Source organism: Humulus lupulus, chromosome 8, assembly GCF_963169125.1.
Source record: "Humulus lupulus chromosome 8, drHumLupu1.1, whole genome shotgun sequence".
NCBI classification, from domain to species: Eukaryota; Viridiplantae; Streptophyta; class Magnoliopsida; order Rosales; family Cannabaceae; genus Humulus; species Humulus lupulus.
The window spans coordinates 91,163,979-91,188,853 of record NC_084800.1 but is presented as its reverse complement, the minus strand read 5'-3'; the positions used below and the strand labels follow the sequence as shown (position 1 = coordinate 91,188,853).

The 24,875-nt window shown below is 38.7% G+C and overlaps 2 protein-coding genes across 2 annotated transcripts; one reads left to right on the top strand and one right to left on the bottom strand.

Moving 5' to 3' along the window:
• The first annotated feature begins 1,089 nt into the window (after nucleotides 1-1,089).
• On the top strand, nucleotides 1,090-2,823 carry LOC133795807 (uncharacterized). The gene has a single exon (XM_062233265.1). It carries the CDS (start codon nucleotides 1,090-1,092, stop codon nucleotides 2,821-2,823), a length of 1,734 nt encoding a protein of 577 aa, XP_062089249.1.
• Nucleotides 2,824-13,575: 10,752 nt separating this feature from the next.
• Nucleotides 13,576-15,109, bottom strand: LOC133798094 (probable pterin-4-alpha-carbinolamine dehydratase, chloroplastic). The gene is made up of 3 exons (XM_062236282.1): nucleotides 14,701-15,109; nucleotides 14,140-14,332; nucleotides 13,576-13,995 (listed from the first exon to the last, which is right to left on the bottom strand). Exons 1-3 carry the CDS (start codon nucleotides 15,046-15,048, stop codon nucleotides 13,904-13,906), a joined length of 633 nt encoding a protein of 210 aa, XP_062092266.1. The 5' UTR covers nucleotides 15,049-15,109; the 3' UTR covers nucleotides 13,576-13,903.
• Nucleotides 15,110-24,875: the final 9,766 nt, after the last annotated feature.

Here is a 24,875-nt window from a genome sequence, read left to right as displayed (position 1 = left end):
TTGAGCTTCCTTTTGTGTAGCATTGTTTCAAGCTCCTGTGCAAGAATAGAGCTACCTGCATCAATGTGTGAAAGCCGTCTTTTGAGTAAGTTGGAACTTTGTAATTCGAAGTTATGACGAGGATACGCTACCATAGAAAAGGGCTACCACTGGTGTAGTGTGACAGCGTCATCATGGGTTACAATTATTTTAATTTCGAAAAAGACTTATTTGTCATTGGGCAATGTTCCCTTGCATACACTGCCACACACTTATGCTTGAAACAATGTCATAAAAAGTGTACACAGTTTAAAAAAAAAAAAATGTGTGTAAGACTCATACATGTTGATTGATTCACTTAAGAATATGTGCTTGTGACTGAATTGTGCTTTATTTCTCTCGAATATTCTTTCTAATTTTTCATTTTCACAAGTGTTCTTATCTTTGGTTTACACTAACACTTATTTTCATTTGCTTGATTTTATTCTTATCAGGTTGACTCTCTTTGATCAAAGCATTTTTTTTTTTGGGTTGAGTTTTTTTTATTTTTGTGCATATATATATAAAATTAAAAAAAAATTATAATCAAGGAAATACATGGTGGACCGAATCATTGTGGTGATTATGAGAAATTATGCATTTAATTGTGTGATTTAATATATTCTTTGTCTCCAAGGAATTTATTTTTGTCTTCTTTCTCATTTTGGAATATCATGATTTGTATTTTTATTGTCTTGTACTTTATTTAGGATATTTTTAAAAAAAAGAAAAAGTCAATAAGGAGATCGTGTGGGGTATTTTTTTTTGGTTACCTTTTTTGGTTTGGGATTTTATGAATAAACTGAAATTTAAAAAAAAAAAAAGGGTAAGTTGTATGAAGATCGTGTGTCTTCAAGATTGTTTCCTTTTCTTGTTTAAATTAAAACATTTTTTTAATAAAAAAGGGAAACCTCTTTTTTGCCGTGGGTATTCATTTTGGGTAAGTAATATATTTAAAAAGGCATGTCATTACCCTATTTCCTCTCACCCACGATTTCATTCAGTTATCTCTTCTCCTTCTAATTTTTTCTCTCATTCTCTTGTAAGTGCTTTCTGTTTTTCAGAGAAAAAATGGTGAGAACTCGTGGTGCCTCCTCCAAGAAGATCTCTATTTCTCAATCCCGAAAGGTGCCATCTCCTTCGCCTCCTCCGTCTATGTCAACGACGCCTCTTTCTGTTCCAACAGCTCCCACATCTGTTGGAAAGTCCTGCAAATCCAAGGCTCGCAAGAAGGTGTTTTCGCTCTCTCATGAACATCCTATGGTGTTTCCAGATATCTCTGCTGACATTGTTGCACCACCATCTGAAGTGGTGGTGCCCTCTCGAGCCAAGGACCTTTCTCCTCTTCCGTGTGATTCGTCTTTGGAGGCTAGGGCAAAATCAAAATCTATTTCCTCCTTTTCCAAAGCTGCTGCTGCTGGGTTGCTCAAATTTCCCTTGAAGCCAAGTCAGTCCAAGAAAAATTCTGTGACTCCCAAAAGGAAATTGGGGTTGGACGCGTCTCTTTCTCCCTTGTCTGCTGCCAAGAAAAAATTGAAGGCTCATCCCCCTTCACTGTCCTCCTCCGAATCTGATCCTGAGGAAGATAAGTCCGAATCTGAAGCAACTCATGATACCGCATTGTCTGATGACACGGTTCTTGACATTGCCGAATCAGAGGCTGAGTCTGATGAGCCAGAAAAAGAAGACATTATCCCCTCTGAACAAGAAGCCGAATCTGACTCAGACCACATTGCATCTCCTTTGCCATCCAAAGCTAAAGGGAAGAAACCTATTTCTGGTTCTACACCTTCACCAAAACATTCAGGTGTAAATTTCAAACCTTATTCTTCCATTTTTTGCTATAGTGATAATGCACGTGATATGGTTCTATATGCTCAACGAAAATTTATCATTGAAAGAAATTATGTCTTGAGTGATCATCGTCCTTTTGGTGTGCTAACAATGCTTCAACATCGACAATGGACAGGTTCTTTGGTTAAATTTTCTAGTTTTGTGGATAGAATAGTCAAGGAATTCTATGCCAATCTTACTAATGAAATTATTGAACCTTCATCTCCTCTGTATAATAAAGTGTTTGTTAGGGGCCATTGGTTCTCTTTTTCTCCTCAAGACATTGCTCTTGCTTTGCATCTTCCCCTCGATGTCGAGGATGATGTTGATGGTGCTTCTCTTGACAAGGACATGGTTATCACTGAGTTGGTTGGTCAAAAAATGGTATGGCCATCTAATACAGTCATCTCAGTCTCCAATCTCATCTACACTTATGTTGTTCTTCATAAGTTTGCCACAACAAATTGGAAGCCCACTTCTCACACCGCCACTATTTCTTTTGATATGGCCTCTTTTTTGTACAAAGTGGGGACCGGTCTTGGTATAAATTTGGCTTTGGTTATTCATGATCAAATCATTGGGTTTCGCAAAGGTAGCAGGAAAAACTTGAATCTTCCTTTCCCTCATGTTATTTATAAAGTGTTAAGTATGCAGAAAAAAGATCTCCAACGAGATCAAGAAGACTTGGTGGCACCCACTACTGCCGCTTCCTACAAGGCCTCTGCCCCTCCTACTGAAGCCACTGTTGCTCCTTCCTCCAAGAAAGTCAAGCCCCAATCTTTGAAGATCGCCTCAGATGACATCCCTCATGCCTCCTCCTATGTTGCCACAGATTCCGGACTTGTTGCAACAGAAATAGTTGCTGTTCGAGCCTCTGTTGATTCTTTGATTGCTCGAGTGATGTCAATTGAAGGACTGCAACGTTCTGTGTTGGAGGCTGTTCAATCTCTGTCCAAAGCTCCAATTGTTTAGTTTTATTTTCGTTTTTGTCCATTAAACATTGCTACTCTTATTTTAGTTTTATGGTTCTTTGGCTACTTTGAAAGACACAAAGGGGGAGAGTAGATTTCCAAAACCTGTTTGATTGTTTGTTTGTTTAACTCTGGACCTTCTTATTTTGAGGGGGAGTTAAGTCTAGTTTATTTACATGTTTGTTATAAGTTCATGCATGTTTGCAGGGGGAGTTCCTTCTCTTTACTTATCACTAACATTTGTGTTGCAGGTTTTCTGAATTAATTTTGTCTATCAAATTGCCAAAGGGGGAGATTGTAAAATATTTTATTGGCATTTTTGATAATAAAGACAAAATTAATTAAAAAGGGTATTTTCGAAATTAGTAGTTTCCTCTTTTGTAATATTTTGTGGTGAATTTCGAAAATGGGTAGTTTCTTGTTTTGGTGAAATATGTCTTTCTATATTCAGATTTTTATTTATGTGTTAATAAAATAAATATATATATTTTCCTATAAAAGATTATCTTTTTCTTGAATTGGAAATTTTTAGTATTTATTTTATTTATCTGATTTGGTTGCCCAGAAATCGTGTACAGCTTGCAATCATAAATGATATATTGTTTCCTTATTTATTTAAGGAAACTGGGTTGAAAAACTGTCCAGGTTCAATGAATCTGTTTGAACGGATTGCCAGTCTGTTTGAACAGATTCTGACTTTCCTGTTTTGGAAGATTTTCCATTTATTGGCTGTTTGATTTCTGATTTGTTTTCCACGACCTAAAGGGACTATAAAATGTATATAATCATCCTTAGGACGTTGGTTTTTGATCATCTCTCTTGGGTATTATTTTCCAAATATTTTTCAAGTTTCAGAGAGACTTTTTATTATGTGAAGAACTTGAGTCCAGCAAGTTCTTAGTGGTTTATTGCAGTGTACTTCTGTATTGTTTTCCTTTGTGTTAATTGTGCAGGTTGAACACACTTGGACATTGGTCATCAAACTTCGGGAGAAGTCTTGTTCGTGAGTCACTTTTCGGGAGGAAAAGTGCAAGTGTTATGATTTGAAGGGAGTTCAAGATCTTAGCACTTCAGAAATTTGATTAGAAGTTTAGATTACAATAGTTGCGACAAATTCAAGAGGGAGTCTTTATTTGTATAAGTCAATTTGGTTTTGTAATCATTTAGATATTCTTCTAATAAATTTCATTCTCTGAGCGTGGCCTCGTGGACTAGTAGCAATCTGCAAAGATTGCTGATACCACGTAAAAATTCGTGTGTTCTTTACTTTATGTTCGTTTTTATCTTCTGGTCACAAACTGTTTAAACATATATGGTTTCTGTTCAAACAGTTTTGGTATCTGTTTAAACATTTCTGTAACAGTTTAACAATTAATTATTTAATTTAAATAATTAAGTTGGTAATCATAAAAAAACGGAATTTCAGGTTACTTCATATATTGTTATATAGGGTTACGTAGAGTTTTAAGTGTTTCTTAATGGGTTGCTTAGGAGTTTCAATGTTACTTTATATGTTGATTTATAGTGTTGCTTTAAAGTTTCAAGGGTTGCTCAATATGTTGCTTTATGAGTTGCTTACTTAGGAGTGTCAAGAGTTCCTTAACAAGTTACTTTATGAGTTGTTTATTAAGTTGTTTTATAGTTTGCTTAATGATTTTCAAGGGTAGTTTTAGAGTTGTTTAAGTAATTTTAAGGGTTGCTTTATATGTTGATTATATAAGGATTATGGATTGCTTAACAAATTAATGTACATGCTTGTTTTAGAGTTTCAAGAATTTCCTAACATATTGTTTTATGGGTTGCTACATAGGGTTGTTTTAGGATTTTAAGGGTTTCTTTGGAGTTTTAAGAATTTCTTTAAGGATTGTTTTTCAAGTTGCTTGATGGATTGCTTACTTAGTTTCAAGTGTTGCTTTAGAGTTTCAAGGTTTGCTTAATAAGTTGTTTTAGAGTTTTAAATGTTGTTTTACATATTGCTTTATGGGTTGCTTAGGAGTTTCAAGAGCTTCTTAACAAGTTACTTTATGTGATGTTTATTAAGTTTATTTATTGATTGCTTAAGTATTTTTAAGGATTGCTTTATATGTTGCTTATAAGGATTATGGATTGCTTTAACAAATTGATGTACATGGTCGCTTTAGAGTTTTAAGAATTGCTTTAGAGTTTTAAGGATTTCTTTATAGATTGTTTATCAAGTTGCTATATGGATTGCTTAAGGAGTTTCAAGTGTTACTTTAAGGGTTGATTATATAGCTTAAGAGTTGCTTTATATGTTATTTATAAAGATTATGAGTTGCTTAACAAGTTGTTGTATATGATTGATTTAGAGTTTCAAGGTTTGTTTAACAAGTTGTTTTATGGGTTGCTATATAGGGTTGCTTTAGAATTTATAAGTTGCTATATAAGGTTGCTTTAGAGTTTTAAGGGTTGCTTAGGAGTTTCAAGAATTTCTTAACAAATTACTTTATGGGTTGTTTATTAAGTTGATTTACGGGTTGCTTAAGTAGTTTTAACAATTATTTTATATGTTGCTTATAAGAATTATAGATTGCTTAACAAATTGTTGTGCATGGTTGCTTTAGAGTTTCAAGAATTGTTTAATATGTTTCTTTATGGGTTGCTACATGGAGTTGTTTTAGGATTTTAAGGGTTGCTTTAGAGTTTTAAGGATTGCTTTATGGATTGTTTATAATGTTGTTTTATCCGTTGGTTAAGGAATTTCAAGTGTTGCTTTAAGTTGATTATATGTAGTTTTAAAGGGTGCTTTATATGTTGTTTATAAAGATTATGAGTTTCTTAACAAATTGTTGTATATGGTTGTTTTATGAGTTACTATATATGGTTGCTCTAGAATTTGAAGAGTTGTTATATAGGATTGCTTTAAGACTTTTTTTTTTTTTTACTTAGAAATATTTAGAGAAGATTTAATTGTAAAACACAAACTATTCATACTTTTTCTTTCCACTTTTATCTAAAATTCTTAGCTCTTCTCTAAATCCCTTCTTTTTGTTCGCTCCTCTCTCTAGTTATGTACAAAAAGTAGATAAGCTAACACAAAGTGGGAGACAAGTCATACAAGTGCATACTAATATAACTATATGATAACTTTTCTTCATAAGAAATTATACATTCTTCGGAAGTTGCATTTCTCTTATAAGATTCTATTCATTATTATGAAGAAAAAATATCATGATAACTTTTTGTTTAAACCAAATCATTTTCTATTACAGCTAAAGCTAAAGGATAATTATGTCACGAAATTAAGGAGCCCTTGACATATTCATAAAGAGAGAGTTTGAAAAAGAAAAAAATACATCTATGATCATCCAAAATCTGAGGCACATTTATGGCAAATACCTATGATGAACGTGGAAGACAGTACGACCCAAAAAAAAACTCAATAATTCCATTAGAAAAAAAAAAAACTGTATACTTAGAGGGGAAGAGGAAACCGTAAAAATGAATTAAATATAACATATAAATTGTATATTTGACAAAAAGTCTATAAAAATGAAATAGAAAAAAAATAAATGTAAAAATGAAAAAATATATAAAAAAAAACCGTAGATGAGACAATTTTCCTCAAGTTTTTATTTAAAAATCTATTAACATCTATTTTAAAAACTAATAAATTTAATTCAATTTTTTATCACATTAAAATAATTATTAATCAAATTCGAGTTCAGAACGAACATTTTTAATTATTTGATAAAACACATATGATTCATATTTTAATATAACTTAAACCAAACACCCAAAATAGTATAATACCTGGAAAAAAGAGTTTATTTTTCTGTTGCAGTCTCTATTCTTTACACTTAGGTCTCAAAAGTTAATTTTGTACCAGTCTAGTCCCCAAAATCTTTTTAAACTGTATCATTTAGGTCCCTAAATGCTATTTTTATTTCTTTTATCTTTTAAAATAGATAAAAAATACAAAATAAATGTTGAACCATTCTTGAAATATTTGGACACTTAATTTATGACAATAACAAACATGACATGAGAAAAAAAAATATTTTCATGGTATTTTTAAAAATATTTTATATTTTTATAAATTAAATTAATGTTTCATTTAAAAAATTATTCTTAACAACATTAATGTTTTATAATTAATATTAATAACTATATCATTTTTTTTTTAGGAAAAGAAAGACTTTATATTCAACTAGCACAAACCAAATACAAGACTAACAGTAGCAATCAGCTACAACACACAACAAGAAGCAAGAACCACAGAGAATTTATAAGGCTAATAACATCTCTGTCTTTTTTCTTAGCCTTGGTACAAGTAATAGTCTTAACTCTAGCTTTGATAGCAGCTTTAATAGAGGAGCTAACTACCAACACTGAGCTACAACACAGATCAAACAGACATCTATTCCTGTTACACCAGACCGAGTAGATCACTGCTGCAATAATAGCATTCCAAACCAGCTGCTGCAGATCAGAACCAACATGAGAGCACCAACTCTTCCAGGCTATCATGGTAAGAGGCCAACCTTGGAAACCAGACCAAGAACTGACTGCTTGCTGAAGGTTCTTAGTGAAGGAGCAGTCAAAGAAAAGGTGCTGGTGGGACTCATTGAAACACTCACAAACCGGGCAAAGATATGAAGGAAGCTCCAAGATTTTTCCTAGATTATCACGAGTAAGAAGATGATCATTTATCATTTGCCAAGAAATGAATCTATGTTTCGGGACACAAAGATGATGCCAAACAGCAGAGGCATACGGCACCTCTGAAGCTGCTGTAAGAGACAGATAAAAGAATTTAGCTTTTAACTTGCCTCTTAATACCGAAGAGTTAACAGCATAATAATCAACAGCATTCCTCAACTTCAGTAATTTTCGAAAATACCAACTAGTATCATGAATTAACGGCACAGACCAGAAGCAATTTCCTTTAAGATAGATAGCATCTATCCATTTGACCCAAAGACAATCTTTCTTACTAGAAATTGCCCAAATGTACTTAGCCATCATAGCAATATTCCATTTCCTGCCCTCACAGAAACCAACTCCTCCATACTTTTTGGGAAGACAGACTTGCTCCCAAGAAGTAAGGTGAAGCTTGCTGCGATTCCCTTTGGTCCCCCACAGGAAGTCTCTGCAACATTTATCAATGGCAGCCACTACTTTCTGAGGAAGAATAAAGATATTCATCCAATAATTTCTTATTCCAAGAAGGACAGAATGTATAAGTTGAGCTCGGCCCGCAAAGGAAAGGTTCCTACTAGTCCAAGAATGAAGATTCCGTTGAATTTTCCCAATAATTTCCCCACAGTCAGCAGCTCTCCATTTAGTAGGTCTTAGATGTATTCCAAGATACTTAAGCGGAAATGAGCCTTCTTGCATTCGAGAGATCTCCAATAACTGAGCTTTACAGTCGGCATTGATACCTCCAAAGTATATGTGCGATTTGGTATTATTAATTGAGAGACCTGTAGTTGCACAAAAACTAGCAATACCAGACTGAGTAAGTCTCATAGAGTTCACATTTCCCTTGCAAAAGATAATTAGATCATCTACAAAACAGAGATTGACAAGATTAACATGCTTGCATAGAGGATGAAAACCAAACCCTTTTTGTTTAGAAGTCTGAAGTAAGAGCCTGGTTAGGTACTCCATAATCAGGACAAACAACAGAGGAGATATAGGGTCTCCTTGTCTCAGACCCTTTTCCCCTCGAAAAGAGCCATGAAGCCGACCATTGAGCATCAAAGAATAAGAATTCCCCTTTAAGCAAACCAGCACCCAATGAATGAACCTAGAGGGGAAACAAAGACCCTTTAGCAAGTCAGCCACAAACTGCCAATCTACTGTATCATACGCTTTACTGAGGTCAATCTTCATGATACAACGAGCTGAGATATTCTTCCTCGAGTAGCCCTTGAGAAGGTCTTGAAAAATGAGGATATTATGAGCCAAGAGGCGGTTCTTTATAAAAGCCCCTTGATTACCATGAATCAAAACAGGAATAACTTCAGACAAACGAGAGCAAAGCATCTTGGATATGCATTTATAGAGCGTATTGCAACAAGCAATAAGTCTATAATCAGTAGTTGTTTTAGGAGAATCAGTCTTCGGAATAAGAGATATGACAGTCTCATTTAGATCAGTAGGAAGAAAACCATCATGAAAAAATTGTAAAATTGCCATACTGATGTCATTACCTATCTCTTTCCACAAGCCTTTGAAAAACCCAGCACCAAACCCATCCGGACCAGGGCTCTTAGTTGAGTGGATGCCAAATAAAGCCTCTTGAACATCTTTCTTTTTGAAAGGCCTGATCAAGTTAACTTGTTGTTGAACAGTAAGTTTTTCACCAAAACTCAAACTTTTGAGATCAATCTGCCTATTAGCCGAACTCTTCTTCCCCATGAAGTTCCTGAAATGACTGAAATAATGATCTATCACCTTATCATAATCATCTATCACCTCCTCATTGGCCATATAAGAAGTAATTCTATTCTCAGCTCTTCTCTTCTTCATGATTGCATGGAAATAATGAGAATTTTCATCATTAAATTGCAACCAGGTAATCTTGCTAGTTTGATGGAGGAGACTTGCATATCTCTTCCTGGCTAAAACGAACTCTTGCAAATTGGCCTGTTCAGCTAACTGAAGCACAGTGTTGTCGGGATCATTAGCTAAAGCACCCTGAGTCATATTTAGATTTTCCTTAGCTATCTGATAACAGTGCACAATATCTCCCACTTCCGATCTGCTGAACTTCTTTAGAACATGCTTGACTCTAAGGAGCTTGAGGACAATACCAGCAAGACCAAATTTAGAGCTATATTTGTTCCAACTGTCAAGAACCACTGATTTGAAATTATTATGGAGCATCTAACAATCAAAAAATCTGAAAGGCTTGATACCAACTTTGCCAATAACGTGATTTTTGATCACACAGTAGCTATGATCCGAATGAATGTCCCATTTGAAAATTCCTTCAGTGTTAGGGAAGAAATCCAACCATTTCTCATTAATGAAGACCCTGTCCAATTTAGAGTAGATTCTGTCACCAAATTCCTGTTTATTCGACCAAGTGTAAGAGGAGCCAGCACAACGAAGTTCATCAACTTGGCCTAAGGAAAGCCAGTTTTGAGCATCAACAAGCTCCTTAACAGTTATGGGACGACCTCCATTCCTGTCTTGATAAATCGCCTCAATAATTTGAACTTGCACAAACTTCGATTGCCAAATTAATAAAATTCGGAACGAGATCATATTACTCGAATAATAGTCCCAGTTGGGAAAACTGTTACCTATTATTCCTGCTGTTTTCTCATGGCGAACTTTAGTCTCAAAGAGCGCCCCAAACCCAATATTATTCAAATGACATAAATCGCGAATATCTCGCTGTTTATTTCCTTTATTCATACCCCGAACATTCCAACTAAGGATGTTGCACTTCTCCATATTGACCAGCAAGAGAGTTAGTAGCCAAATTCCCTTCTCCTGGCTCTTGAAGCACATCATATCCATTTCTACTTAAAGCTTGAGAAGGCTGGTAAGTATTTGCCTTATTTCCTCTCCTTCTTGGTGTTATCCACTCACCCCCTGCTTCATTTCCCTTAGCCACCCCTGTTTTACTAACTGGAACTGTCTTAGAAACTGGACCAGCAGTGGAAACAGAGGGTTTGATCACAGTATCTGCATCAGGTCTACTCGAAAGAAGAGATTCCTGGGCTCTAGCAGTATCTACATGAACCAAGCTAGGTTCAGAACTGGTTTTCCCTGCACACTGCTCAGAATTCTTAGCAACTTGATTAGATTTTTTAACCCACACGAACCCCTTGTCCTTCGCACAGTTCACAATAGTGTGTCCCAAACAGTCACAAGCTTGGCATTTGGAAGGGAGCCATTCGTATTCCACCCATTGTTCAACTAGCTGGTCTCTTTCATTAACAAACGAAATAGACTTAGGAGGATTTTCAGAAATTACCATGTCAACTAGAATTCTAGCAAACTTGACCATCGACCGATCACGAGTAACTTGATCTATCATGATTGGCTTGCCGATAGTGCTAACGAGAGCACTGAGACTCTTACGGCCCCAATATTGTAGCCCCAATCCGTTTAGACGAATCCAAACCGGTACCGACTTTACCATATGTATTGTGTCCATATCAGGAGTCCAGGGCCGAAGGACTACTGGCTTTTTGTCAAAATGGATCACACCAGTTTCCAGGACTAGATCCCTGGTTGCAACATCACGAAAACTAACCAAGGTGAACCCAGAGTTCATTCTGACTATTCTGTCAATGCCTAAATTACCCCAAATTCGCTTCACAAATCATTCAAAAACCCGAAATGGGGGATTAGCACCCAGTACTACACAAACAATTGACGTTCTCCAAAACGAGGCTTCTACCTCAACTTCGTCAATGTCCAATTTAGCTATTCGTTGGTCTCCAACCTTCATAGGCTCAATGAAATCCAGACTAGTAGATGGGGTTTTCACCTGATTGGCTTTAAATTTGCTCCACACATCCTTTGTTGAATTCTGGTAATCTGTTGTCTCCATTTCCTCAGCCCAAATAGTCGGACCAGCGTTGCCCTCCGAATCCATTGGCATAGCTGGCTCAACAAACGGTTCAGCTTCCAACACCTCACACGGTTCATGGTATTCCTCATCGATGTTCTCCATCACAAAATGATCTTGATTTGAAGGGAGATCTGGCAGTGTCTGTAGACAATCTGTAGCATCGGCCACTTTTGCTGGCTTCGGAGCCTCTTTTTTCCGTCGACCCATGGAGAGGGAGAGAGAAGCACCACACGCCTTATTCTATCCTTTAGTGGTACCATAATAACTATATCATTTTGATTATCTTGATATTATCAATTTTGATTATGTTTATTTCATACATTTTTATCTTCAAATAATGCATCTTAATAGTGCATATAAAGTTATTTATGTATATATATGTTTACCGAGTTTTTCAAAAATTAGAAATATATTATGAAATAAGAGCTGAAAAAAAAGGATTAGAGATGAACAATCACAGTTTTTAATGAGCCTAAGTCCACGAGTCACTAGTATTAGGCTTTAGAGAGTTTTGACAATGGAGTTTTTCTACAAGTTCAGCAGAGTTTTTTGCTTACAAGAGAAATTCTGGGATCCCCGCTACAGTGCACAACTGGTCCTATTTATAGGCAGTAAAGTAATTTGGGTCGGACTAATCCGGGCCAAATAGGGATGTAATTACAGTTTGCTCGCTAACGGAGCCATAATATAAAGAATGTAACATTATTATATATTATTAATCTGGGCCCATTGGGCTGGCTTAGGCGTGGCCAAGCCTTATAGCTGCCCATTATACGTTAGCACGGACTGGTCCGCGTGGGCTATTAAAGGGATCCTAGGGACAGAATCTATCAGAGTAGTGGCAGTACTGTTTCCCAAGAACAGTGTACGTTTCGTGCGTACCCTCTTTCGCAGGTTAGTTGAGGAGTCCAACTGCCGGATTTCGTGGGGACAGGTTAGCATCAGGGAAAACTAGACTTGCCCTATCTAGACGTATAATCCAGGTTCGTTTACTAATGTCCTGGTTCATTTACTGAAGTCCTAGTTCGTTTTCCAAGGTGGACATCGTGGTGGTGGAGATCTTCCCGTATAAATTACATGGAGTGTCCAGTTTTAGATATGTCATTTAATTTTTAGCTACTTTTTAAAAAAATTAATTTTATACCCAATATTTATTTGAATCTACCACTTATACATTTCGGTCATACCTAAGTTATATGTGTATAAGCAAGGGTGTTATGGGAAGTGTCAATATAATAATGGGTAAAATTTAACATAATTTATTTAGTGGCTAAATTTAGTTAACTAATCATAAAACTGAGTATTTATCAAGTAGTCCCGATCTCCCCTGGATTCTTGATAAGGTCCGTTTCCAGTGAATAGTTGCTTTGCCACCTAAATTAGCATCTCGGAAAATGTAGGTTGGTTGTGGTCGGGGAGATGAGTTGGGCCTGCTTCTCAATCTCGACTCCTTCATTATGCTCACGCCCATTGAATGTTGTTGGACTCGATAGTTTTTGGGCTATCACGGTTTCCTCATTCCCTGTTCATGGGGTTCAGGATGGGCCCAAACTTCTTAAGAAGACCCATGACCCGTTGGATTATGATACATGTCAAAGGTGAAAAACAGGGATAGCAATATATATGTATATATATGTAATTATTTCTAAGTTGCATTATAGAAAAAATTACAAAATAAAAATAAATATTTACATGATAAATATTAATAATTTTGTGATAATTTAGTTATTATTATTAACAAAATTAGGTAAGAATTTTTTTTAATGGAAAATTAATTTAATTTATAAAACTATTAAATATGTTTTATAATGTCATGATTTTTTTTTTATTTTCATATTTGGTATTGTTATAAATTAAGTGATCCAATTTTTTTTAGATTGATTTACTATTTTTTTTTTATGTATTTTGAAAGAAAAAAGAAATAAAAATAATATTTAGGGACATAAACGATAATTTGAAAATGTCGGCAACCTAACTGTTACCAAATCAATTTTTAAGATCTAAGTGTTATAAAGTATAAAGAATATGGACTACAACTGAAAAAAAAAATAGTATAATGCACTTTATATTTTCTAATAAAAAAAATTCTTATTTCTGATTTTTTATGCTTTATAAAAGTACATAGATGCTTCACATAAACTTATTTAACAAATGGAGGAAACAAATTATAGAAGAAAAAAAAGAAAGGAAACCAAGTTGCCAAAGTACGAAAAGATTGTGACTAACATACAAATCAACGTGTCCTTCAAATGAAAATGAAATCAGATCAATATCCCTCATATAAATGCATACAGATGCGTAAAATGGATAGTGGTTTCATATTCAAACCTAATGGAAGAAGAATATCGTGGCACTAGATTTTGAACAACGTGAGCAAGAAAAATCTTGAATCCAGGAGAAATAGCAAAAGAATAATACTACTTTCAAGAATACTAACAGAACGGTAGCTTTTTGGGGGTTTTATTTTAAAAATCACATTACAGATTACTTTCATCCCCTGGGTGAATGAGATATGATGTTTGAATTAAGCCCAAACTCTTTTTCTAGGGACAAGATCTGAAGTTTTTATCTCATCTATTTTGGCTGCTACAATGAAATCATTCATGCTCAATCCTCCTGCAACGACAAAACCAGTGACCATGTGAAACATGAAAACTTGGCCATGACATATCTTAGTCCCAAAAAAAGGAAGAAGAGCTGGTACAGTAATAAAATGATATTTAAAGAGAACAAAATTGACAAGTTGATGAATGTGTTTACCAATGGAAGATGTCCATAGTACAGCTCTAATCTGACTGGGTTGTTCCAAGTGGAGATTTGGAAAATGGCCAGTACTTTCTACAACTTTGTATATTCTATTGATAAGTTCAATACCACATTGATAGTCTCTTAACTTCCACAAGCATTGTAGTTTGAGATTCCCTTCTTCCTTTACAAGTCTCCAACCAATAACCTATAGACAAAAGGAGTATAAACAAATCAGACTAAAACAAGAATCAAAGACAAAATTCACAAATAAGCATTAGTGAATTTACATCTTACTAAAAATGAATATTAATTAATACTAAGAGATTGCGGAGCCAAAAAGTGAGTGACTAGAATCTTTCCCATCTATACAGTACCAGAAAAGCCAAAATACTTCCCATAGTCGAATTTCAAGGGTCAGGTAAGGGTTATTTAACCACTATTTTTTTGGGGACAAATTTAAATACTTACAAAATCTCAAAATTAACAAAGCTATATCCAGTCAGTAATTTCATCGAACATTATACAGGCATTCAGCATATTTACACTATATGAAATAAGAACTGGAAAATAGACCTTCTTCAGAAGTTTCGTAGCCTCATCCTCTGACATGGGCGGCTGCAGAGGAGAGATATGGGGGTCACACTGTTGCTGAGCGAGAGAGAGAGCATTCAAATTGGGGATAAGGATTTTGTGCTCGGTGTCACCCTGGCCCAGAACTTTCTCTCCAAACCTACTTTCCACCTCCGCCGGGAAAGGGTCTCTCGCCCCGAAATCTCCCAACATGTCACTACCCATAGCTCGAAGTCTCAGGCCGAGTCGGCTTCGAGTAGAAACGGAGAACAATCCAGTGGGTTGGCACTGACACGGGGTATCGGATAGGTGGGGGAGACGTAGTGGGAAGGAGAGGTGGGCAGTGGCCATGGCTGAGTCACTCTTCACTGGGCTGCTAGGCTTTGTTTGGATTATCGATTATTGACGTGAAAATATTCAACTTTTCCCTTGACCGTTATGTAGGTAAAGATAACTAGTGGCTGGTGAGGTGCCATGTCATCAAGATTAAATCCAACACGTGGCACGTTACCTACAACCAAAGGTCGGCTCTTTGATTGACCATTGATTGAAAAATTCAATACAACACCATTGATTGAAAATTTGTAGAGAGCTGATATGACCAAAATGAATTGGGGTTTTATAAATTGATTAATTTTTTAAGGGTAAATTATGTTCTAAACCAAATGTTTCACGAAAGATTATAAAGTGGAGTGATTTGTTAGATGACAATTTGAATATTGTATTTTGTAAAATAGAATAAAAGAGTATCATGTATTATATTTTGGTCAAACTTTTTTTTAAATGATAATTTGAATATTGTATTTTGTAAAATGGAATAAAAGAGTATTATGTATTATATTTTGGTCAAACTTTTTTTTAATACGACCAAAAGGCTTTATATTTTATTAATTATTGAATTAAATAAATAATGAAAAATATATTTTAAAATAAAAAAAATAAATTAAATTGTTTTTAAATAAAAAATATTTAAACAAATATTTTAAATAAGAAAAAATTAGTATAAGTAGTTTTCTAAAAATTAACAAAAATTATCAGATTTAATTAAAAAATATTAACATAAAATTAAAAATTAATTGCTAAAATTAAACTAACAAACTGTTACATCCAGATTTAGAGACCTGAGATTGTGACCTAAGCTGAACTCGTCAAGTGTGAGCTCGAGATATATAAAACGCAAGTTCGTGGTCCAGATGTTAAACCCTCGAATCAAGGTGGCAACCTCGAAGACATTTAACCTCAAAATTATTTCTAAGATTGGAAGAATGTAGCACCAGGATATATCCGTTGTCGGGTGTCTTCAGATCAAGTAGCCCGAGCTTAAAGAGTACAAGCTCGAAATGTAATAGCCTCGATGGTATCTATCTGCTCCGAGTTGGTCTTGGAATAAGGCGGCTAGCTCGTAACTTATCTATAAACCTTGACCGACATGATGCTGGTTGCTGACCTCGAAAGATTTAATGAGTCATCTGATGTAACGCATTCCGTACGTTTAAAGATATTTATTGTTGTAACATCCCAACATTAAAGGGATATTAACAAGTCTGTTATTCGCCCCCTGGTCTTCAGGGGACGTTTCCTTGTATGTAGGAGTTACAATATTAATATCATTATTTTATTTAATAAGCAGAAGTATCTTCCCGAAATATGTGGGAATGAACTTTGAAAACTCTCTATAAATAGAGAGTTCATGACCATTTGTAAAGGACCGATCTTTTGTTATGTTGGGAGAAACTCTGGAGAATTCATCTCTGAAGGATTTCCAGAAAACTCCAAGTCTTAGTAAAATAAACTTGAGGACTAGGCAGAGTTAACTGTTGAACCACGTAAAATTCTTGTTGTTCTACCATATTATTCATCTGCGCTATAGTTCCTATTGTTTAATTGCTCTACTTATTAAGTTGACGAAAAACGACGTCAACAGTTTGGTGCTTTCATTGAGAGCCTTAAGCAGTACAATCCCTGATTAGCTATGGTTGCAAATGATAAGAATATTCCAGAAGAAAAATATCTACGCTGCCCTGGGAAGCAGCCAATGACGAATCCTGAACTAGAAGAGAGAAGTGAGTCCTCCGATTCTTGAGGACCTCCAGCTCCCAGGGACGACGAGGACATGTATTATAATCTCGAACGGTATGTCCCCATTGTGGAACTCGAAAACTGACAGTTAAGAAAAAAGTTGGCTAAGGCCAAGAAGCGTAACGAGGAGCTGGCTAGATTGGCTGCGGAGGCGCAGGCGGCACAGCCCCAACCTCCGCCTAAGGTCCAAGCCCCACCTCCGCCGGACGTTCATGTTCCTCCCCGCAGGCCGTGGGGGCGACCTCGTAAAAACGCTGCCACAAGAAGAACGGAACAACCTCCGCCACCAGCAGAGCAACTTGCTCCCTCAAGGCCCCGAAGAAACACCCGGGCTGGAGCTCCGGTTAACTCAACTGCTGAGTTACCAGCTGAAACTGGGAATAACTGAGCCCCTGCAGAGGCTCGGACTCAGAATCCTGGTAACGCTTAGAATGTTACCGAGCCGGCACAGGCGAACTCGGGACCATCCAGACCTCGAAATGGGTGGCAGCCACCGTCACCCATACGGTTCCCTCCATCGCCAATAAGATATCCCTCACCACCTCGAAGGAACACACAACCGACTCAGGGTGATAGGGAAAGGCAGACTGGACGGAAGCAGGGGAATGGAGAGGTTGCTAGAGAACGGAGATGCGCCCAACCTACGAGAAGCCAAATGTCTTGATCTCGCATTGTAGAGATGAGGCAACCTGAAAGGAATCCATCTCGAAACAATCATTCGACGAGCCTCGCCAGCGATGACTTAGGGGACACCACATCAGTCAGTATGTATGATCGAGGGCGTAGAAATACTGGGAACCACCCTGACTTGCGGGAACACCTGAGTCAAAATCGGGGTGGTGGTAATCCCTTGAACCTAGACCTGAGAGATCGCCTAAATGGGCACAATGATCCCCTGCGAAGGCGCGAGCCTGGAATTGTAATCAATGATAACCAATTTCAGGCGAGGCCCCCTGTGGACCCCGTTCAGGAAAGAATCGATCAATTGGAAAGAGCATTTAGGCTCTTACAGAATGAGCGAGGTTGGAGTCGGGATGAAGATTCTGATGAGGAGCTCGAACCATTCGCTCCCCATATTTCCAACACCCCATTTCCTCAAGGGTTTCAGATTCCTCATGTCCCACCTTTTGAAGGGAAATCCGACCCGTATAGTCATTTAAGTACATTTAACACTATAATGAGAGCAAGTAATGTGGGTTACGAGCTCATATCCATGTTATTTCCAGCATCGCTTACAGGACCAGCGAAAAACTGGTTCGAAAAGTATAAAAGACATTCAATCACTTCTTGGGATCAATTGTCAAAAGATTTCAAGAAGTAGTTTAGAGCCATGATCAGGATAAGGCCTGAGGCATCGGCCCTAACCAATGTCCCGCAACAACCAAATAAAACGTTGAAGAGTTACCTTACAAGATTCAATCTGGAAGTCGCCCGAGCTCGGGATGTAGACGACAACGGTCTTTTATTGGCCGTCCGAGCTGGGGTAATGCCGGGAAGTCCCCTCTGGGAAGATATGCAGAGGAAGCCTGTAAGGTCAATAATCGAGTTTAATAGATGAGCTCAGAGGTTTGTCAATGTAGAAGAGGCAAGATCAACACTGAACATGACCTTTCAGCCCATAAATACAACGACAAACGTAAACTCTGCCTCATCCTCGGCGAACCCATCAGCCTCGAAACCCCCTGTAGAAAACCCTTCCAAAAGAAAGAATAATGAAGGAAGTAACCCCGAGGCAGAAGGGGGAAAGAAGAAGAAAGGGGAAAGGTATTTCTCCGTGTACAAGGTGTACACCGAGCTCAACGAGTCTCGAGAGAATATTTACCTAGCTAATGAAAACCAGGTCCCTTTTAGGTGAACAGACCCCATGAGAAATCAAAAGTCCAAGAGAGACTTCAGTAAAGACTGTCGATTTTACAGAGATACTGGGCACACCACTGATGAATGCAGGTAACTGAAGGACGAGATCGAAGGACTGATCTCGAGAGGATACTTCAGGCAGTATGTCAGGAACCAGAACAATAATCAGGTTTCTACCAGTTAGAGGATAACTGTGTTGCTGCCTGCCCAAAACAACAATTCCCGAGCTAGGGAAGAAGAGAGACCCCCTCCGATTGATGGAGAAGATGTAATAACCATCTCGGGCGGGCCTCACCTCGCAGGATGAGCAGGAACGCCCAAAAGTGATACGTGAACGAGCTGAAAACTGGGGACGGGTCCCCTTATGAACCCGAACCCAGAGCTCCAAAGTACCAAAAGGTTGAATCTCAGCCTATAACCTTTACTGAGGATGATGTGTCCCATGTTTAGTTTCCTCACAACGACCCACTGGTCATCACTCTCCAGCTCGCGAACAAGAGGGTTCACTGAGTTCTCATTGATAATGAGAGCCCAGTGAACATTCTCTATAAGGCCACCTTAGAAAAGATGGGACTCATGCTTCGTAACCTAAAAGCTTGTGCAACGATGCTGTACGGTTTTTCAGGAGAAGGGATTGCTTGTATGTGGTCCATTGAACTCCCTGTGACCTTGGGAGACTACCCAGTCTCAACAACCAAGATGATGGAGTTTGTAGTAGTGGACCTACCATCGGCCTACAACGTGCTGCTCGGGAGACCCGCCCTAGTAGGGCTGGGGGCAGTCTCGTTTGTAAGGCATTTGTCCATCAAGTTCCCGACTTCTAGTGGCATCGGGACACTGAAGGGAGACCAGTTAGCCGGAAGGAAATGCTATAGCATTTCCATAAGAGGAAAGAAGCAAACGAGCACACAAGCGCTCGTCGTTATTCAGAATAAGGACGGGACAGTCTTGGAGATAGATGAAGAAATTGATCCAAGAATAGAGGAAAGAGCTGATCTCAAACCATTGGAAGAGCTCGAAGAAATCAGGCTCGAAGAATCAGACCCCCTGAAAACAGTAAAGGTCGGGAAAAACCTCCCCGAGGAAACCAAATAGCAATTAATTTGCTTTTTCAAAAAGAACCAGGATGTCTTCGCATGGTCATACTCGTACATGATAGGGATAAGTCCAAATGTAGTGAGCCACGCGTTAAATATCGACAAAAGCTTCCCGCCGAAGCAGCAAAAGTGAAGACTGCTGGATGACAATAGGAAGAAGGCCCTTAAAGAGGAAGTCTACAGGTTAAAAGCAAATCGATTCATTAGGGATGCTTTTTACCCCGATTGGGTAGCCAACCCGGTACTAGTCTTGAAGCCTAACGGGACATGGCAGATCTGTATTGACTACTCAGACCTCAATAAGGCCTGTCCTAAGGACTGCTTCCCTTTACCACGGATCGACCAGCTCGTGGATGCCATGGTAGGGTATGGACTCATGTCATTCATGGATGCCTATTCTGGATATAACCAGATTGCCATGCATGCCCCTGACCAAGAGCATACGAGCTTCATAATTGACAAAGGGTTGTATTGTTATAACGTCATGCCATTCGGGCTAAAAAATGCTGGAGCCACTTACCAGCGACTCTTCAACATGATGTTATCTGAAAAAAAATAGGTAATAACATGGAAGTTTATGTTGATGATATGTTAGTTAAATCTCAACTTAACAATAATCATGTGGATGACCTCGAAGAATGCTTCGCTGTGTTACAGAGATATAACATGAAACTTAACCCTCAGAAGTGCTCTTTCGGAGTATCTTTAGGAAAATTCCTGGGCTTCATTGTAAATGCTCGGGGGATAGAAGCTAATCCAGACAAAATCCAGGCTTTGATTGATATGCCATCACCTCGGAAACATAAGGATGTCCAAAGTTGGACTGGAAGGATGGCAGCTCTAAGTAGGTTTATCTCAAAATCTACGGACTGTTGTCTTCCATTTTTCAACCTTTTGAGGGGAGGCAAGAAATTCGAATGGATAGAGGATTGCGAGTTGGATTTTCAAGAGCTCAAGAAGCACCTCGCAGAACCCCCCATCTTGTCAAAACCCATTACGGGAGAAGTTCTGTACCTTGCTACGACCGAGCACGCCATAAGAGCGGTACTTGTGCAGGAAGAAGAAAAAGTGCAAAGGCCCGTGTATTAGTCAGTAAAAGATTACTGGGGGCAGAATCAAGATATCCCTTGATGGAGAAATTAGCTCTCAGCCTAATTCACTCATCTCAAAAGCTCCGACCCTATTTTTAGGCGCACCCCATCCATGTACTTACTGATCAACCACTAAGACAAGTCTTGTCCAAGCTAGAAGCCTCAGGTCGACTGCTCAAATGGGCCGTTGACCTCGAACAATTCGAGATCACCTATCATCTAAGGATGACCATAAGGGGACAGGCCTTGGCAGACTTTATAGTGGAGTGCACTGGCGTGACCAACGATGAAGTTATAACCCCAGCCTACGAGCTATGGAAACTTTATGTTGACGGGTCTTCTAATGAAAATGGATCGGGAGCAGGAGTAATTTTGATCACCCCTGCAGGAAGCCGATTTCACTCTGCCTTAAGATTTGACTTCGACGTGTCGAATAACGAGGCCGAGTACGAGGCTCTACTGGCAGAACTCCGCATAGCCAAGGAGCTCAAAGCCAAAGCGATACATTGCTATAGCAACTCCCAGCTGGTGGTTAATCAAATTTTGGGAGAGTACCAGGCTCGTGGTACGAGGATGGTGGCATATTTAGAAAAGGCAAAATCGGCACTGGAGCATTTTGAGTTCTATGCGATAGAACAGGTCCCCCGAGAACAGAACTTGAACGCGGACGCCTTAGCCAGGCTTGCTACCTCTACCAAGAATGACGAACTGAATTTTGTGCCAATTGAACATCTTACGACGCCCAGTATTAACGAGCCAGAACAGGAGGACGTGTGTATGATCAATTCCAAGCCAACCTGGATGACTTCGATAGTTGAATACCTTGAGACCGGCATTCTCCCGGAAGAACGGACCAAGGCTTGAAAATTGATGTATCAAATCCCTAGATATACCATTGTAGATGGAAAGTTGTATAGAAGAGGATATTCCATGCCATTACTCCGGTGTGTGACCCCACCCGAAGCTAAGAAAATCATAGAAGAAATTCTTGAAGGGTTCTGTGGAGACCATACTGGGGGGCATAGCCTGTCCAAGAAGATCATACGTCAGGGATACTTCTGGCCTACCATCAAGTCAGACTCATTCGACTACGTCAAGAGGTGTGATAAGTGCCAACGGTTCACCATTATTCCTCGAGCTCCACCATCTGAGCTAACTATGATGACCTCTCCATGGCCATTTGCGGTATGGGGAATTGACCTCATAGGCTCACTTTCGACTGACAAGGGCGGAGTAAAATACGCAGTAGTCGCCGTAGATTACTTCACAAAGTGGACTGAAGTCGAACCTTTGGCGACAATAACCTTGAAGAAAGTCCTTGACTTCGTGGTGAAGAACATCATATGCCACTATGGGATGCCAAGGAAGATTGTGTCTGATAATGGTTCCTAATTCGACAGCGATCTGTTTACCAACTTTTGCAAAAAAAAAAAAAGGGATAATAGAGAGCTTCTCATCGGTGGCCCAACATCGAACCACTCTCAGCTCGAAGAAACTCTGGACCTGGTTGAAGAAGGAAGGAACGAAGCTCAATTAAAAAATACTGCATACCAACAACGAGCAACCCAGTACTTCAAAAAAAGAGTTCGAGATAGAAAATTTGGCGCAGGAGATTTGGTGCTGAGGCGTGTATTTTTGGCAACACGGGATCCAGCAGCTGGCGTGCTCGGGCCAAATTGGGAAGGACCTTATTAGATAGAATCAGTCATCCGACCCGATGTGTACAAGTTGGCAAGATTAGATGGAAGTTTGGTACCACGAGCATGGAATGGCGAAGACCTATGACCTTACTATCAATAGTGTAGGAACGGTGTCGCCTATAGCCATGATTGTTTATCTGTAGTGTTTTTCTGTTTTGGATTTTTCAAATAAAGTTTGATTTTGTTTTAATATGCTGTATTTTTTGCAATCTCTCTTAATTTAATAACCTATGGTCACATTCGTAGGATATTAAGGGGGCATTAGTGATACATATACCATCAGCTTGAAAAAAAAAAGAAGCATATACGAAAAATATACAAGTGTTTGGATATAACCAAATGCGTGAGCTAAGATAGTTTGGATACAACCAAACCATCATAAACATACAAGTGTTTGGATGTAACCAAATGCGAGAGATAAGAAAGTTTGAACATAATCAAGTGTATGGATTACAAAACACGACCTTAATAGGTTTGGAACAAACCAGCTAAAACTACTCGACAGTAAGTTGGAGCATAACCCACTTCCCGTTAAGTCGAGATCAAGGCTGGAGTATCTTGCAGCATAATAGTTTTGACCTCATAACCTCGGGGAGCTACCCGAGGAAGAAAAAAAGTAACCAGAAAAGTAAGATATAACTAAACCATTTGCATTACACACCATATAAGTACTTTCGGGTGCATGGTAAAAGTAATATCCAACCTTGACAAACAAACGAGATCAGAAGCGAATAATTTGAGAAAACTGTGCATGAATGCATTGAACCTCGAGCTTAAATCCAAACTATGTTTGTATGAATAAATAGGCATATATGGCATTTTAATATAAATCGTGCAAAATATTTCAATTCAAGAAATGTAAAGCAAATGTATTAAAATAAATCCAAAAAGTGATATCTCAAATATCATAAAGAGTAGCTCTTTCACGAGCTGTAAAATTGTCTTGGCCCCAGGGGCATAAAAAATGAAAAATCAAACATAAAAACTGTTACAAGAGATTTAGAGGGACGCAACCCCGAGGCAAGAATTAAGAAGAGGAAGCATTCTCCTTGGCCTTCTCAGCATCTTCCTTGGCCTTCTCAGCATCGACATCACCCATGGCTCCCTCTGCCTCATCCCGAGCAGTCTCCTCCTCATCAAGACGAGCTTGCCATTTAGCCATGAGCTTTGCTTCAAGAGGGCCTAAGAAGCTGGTGTCGAGTTCGACATTGTTGGCCCAGATTCTGTACATGGCCATGTCGACTGCCCGGTCCTTCTTCTCCTTAAACTCTTCAAGAAGACGAGTCTTTTCACCCTCCATGATCTCGAAAGTGATGGCCTTCTCTTCTTCAAGCTTGGCATTGATCTCCTTGACCCGAGCATTCTCTTTCTTAAGCTCCGCGAGTCGGGCATTCAGCTTTTCAAGCTAGGAAATCTTGGCCTTTAGCTCCTCAGCTCCTGCCTCCACCTTTGCTTTTGTTGCCTTGAGCTCGTCACTCAATTTGAGCTGAAGATCCTTCGCCTCCTGAGCAAGAGACATGCTCAAATGGACCTCGTTGTTCAGCTTATAATTGAGCTGGGCAGAGACAGCAAGAGTCTGGCATACAAAGAAATCAAATTAGCATATAGACCAAGTGTAAATACAGCTAATAGCGAAAGAAGAAAGGTTACTGCAGCATGGAGCTCGATGCTCTTCTCATAAAGAGTGTTGCAGTCCTGGGCATTGTTCAGAAACTACCTGTGAGGAGCGTCGAAGCTGCCGAAACTCTGACCCACCCGAGACAGAACGTCTGAGCCTAGCATAGCCCAGTGGGGTCCAGCTGCGTTGTCGATCACATACTCATCAACGTGAGTAGAAATCAAAAGTAGCGGTGTCTTTAAGGACGAGGGATTCTTCGGAGGTGGGCCAATTGTAGGATTGACTTGGGGAGTAGGAGGAGCACGAGGTAAGGTCGACAAGGAATTATCAGCCTGAGCAGGTGGACTCAAAGCTGTGCTCAGAGCAACCGGAGCCGGGGGAGGTGGCGTTTTCTCGATCCTCTTAAGGACCTTAGCAGGCCAGTCTATTTTTCGCGACCTCCTCAGGCGCTTACTTCTCTTGGCTCCGCCACTCACCAGAATGTTGTCAAGGTCGGAGTCCATCTCGCCTGTACATTTACACCACATTATGAGTTATCCCAAAAAAAAATAATTTAACAAGATGCAAACAGACAAAGGATAAGAAGACAAGTGGAAAGAAACCTAACTAGAACTCTCCCCTGAGCTTGTGCTCGGCGACCACGAAATTCCCCCATCTTCAGAAGAGACGGGGGGAGTACCTTCCTTAGAGGTGGATGTCAACCTCGAAAGGTCCCTATAGTCATTAGTCCCGTACT

What these genes read in the sequence shown, in the direction of transcription:
- LOC133795807 (XM_062233265.1), top strand. Translation starts at nt 1,090, where the DNA reads ATGGTGAGAACTCGTGGTGCCTCCTCCAAGAAGATCTCTATTTCTCAA.
- LOC133798094 (XM_062236282.1), bottom strand. Translation starts at nt 15,048, where the DNA reads ATGGCCACTGCCCACCTCTCCTTCCCACTACGTCTCCCCCACCTATCC. An exon ending in CTACGAAACTTCTGAAGAAG is followed by an intron (nt 14,333 to 14,700) that starts GTCTATTTTCCA and finishes TTTTGTCTATAG; the next exon opens with GTTATTGGTTGGAGACTTGT. An exon ending in ACTATGGACATCTTCCATTG is followed by an intron (nt 13,996 to 14,139) that starts GTAAACACATTC and finishes TTGTCGTTGCAG; the next exon opens with GAGGATTGAGCATGAATGAT.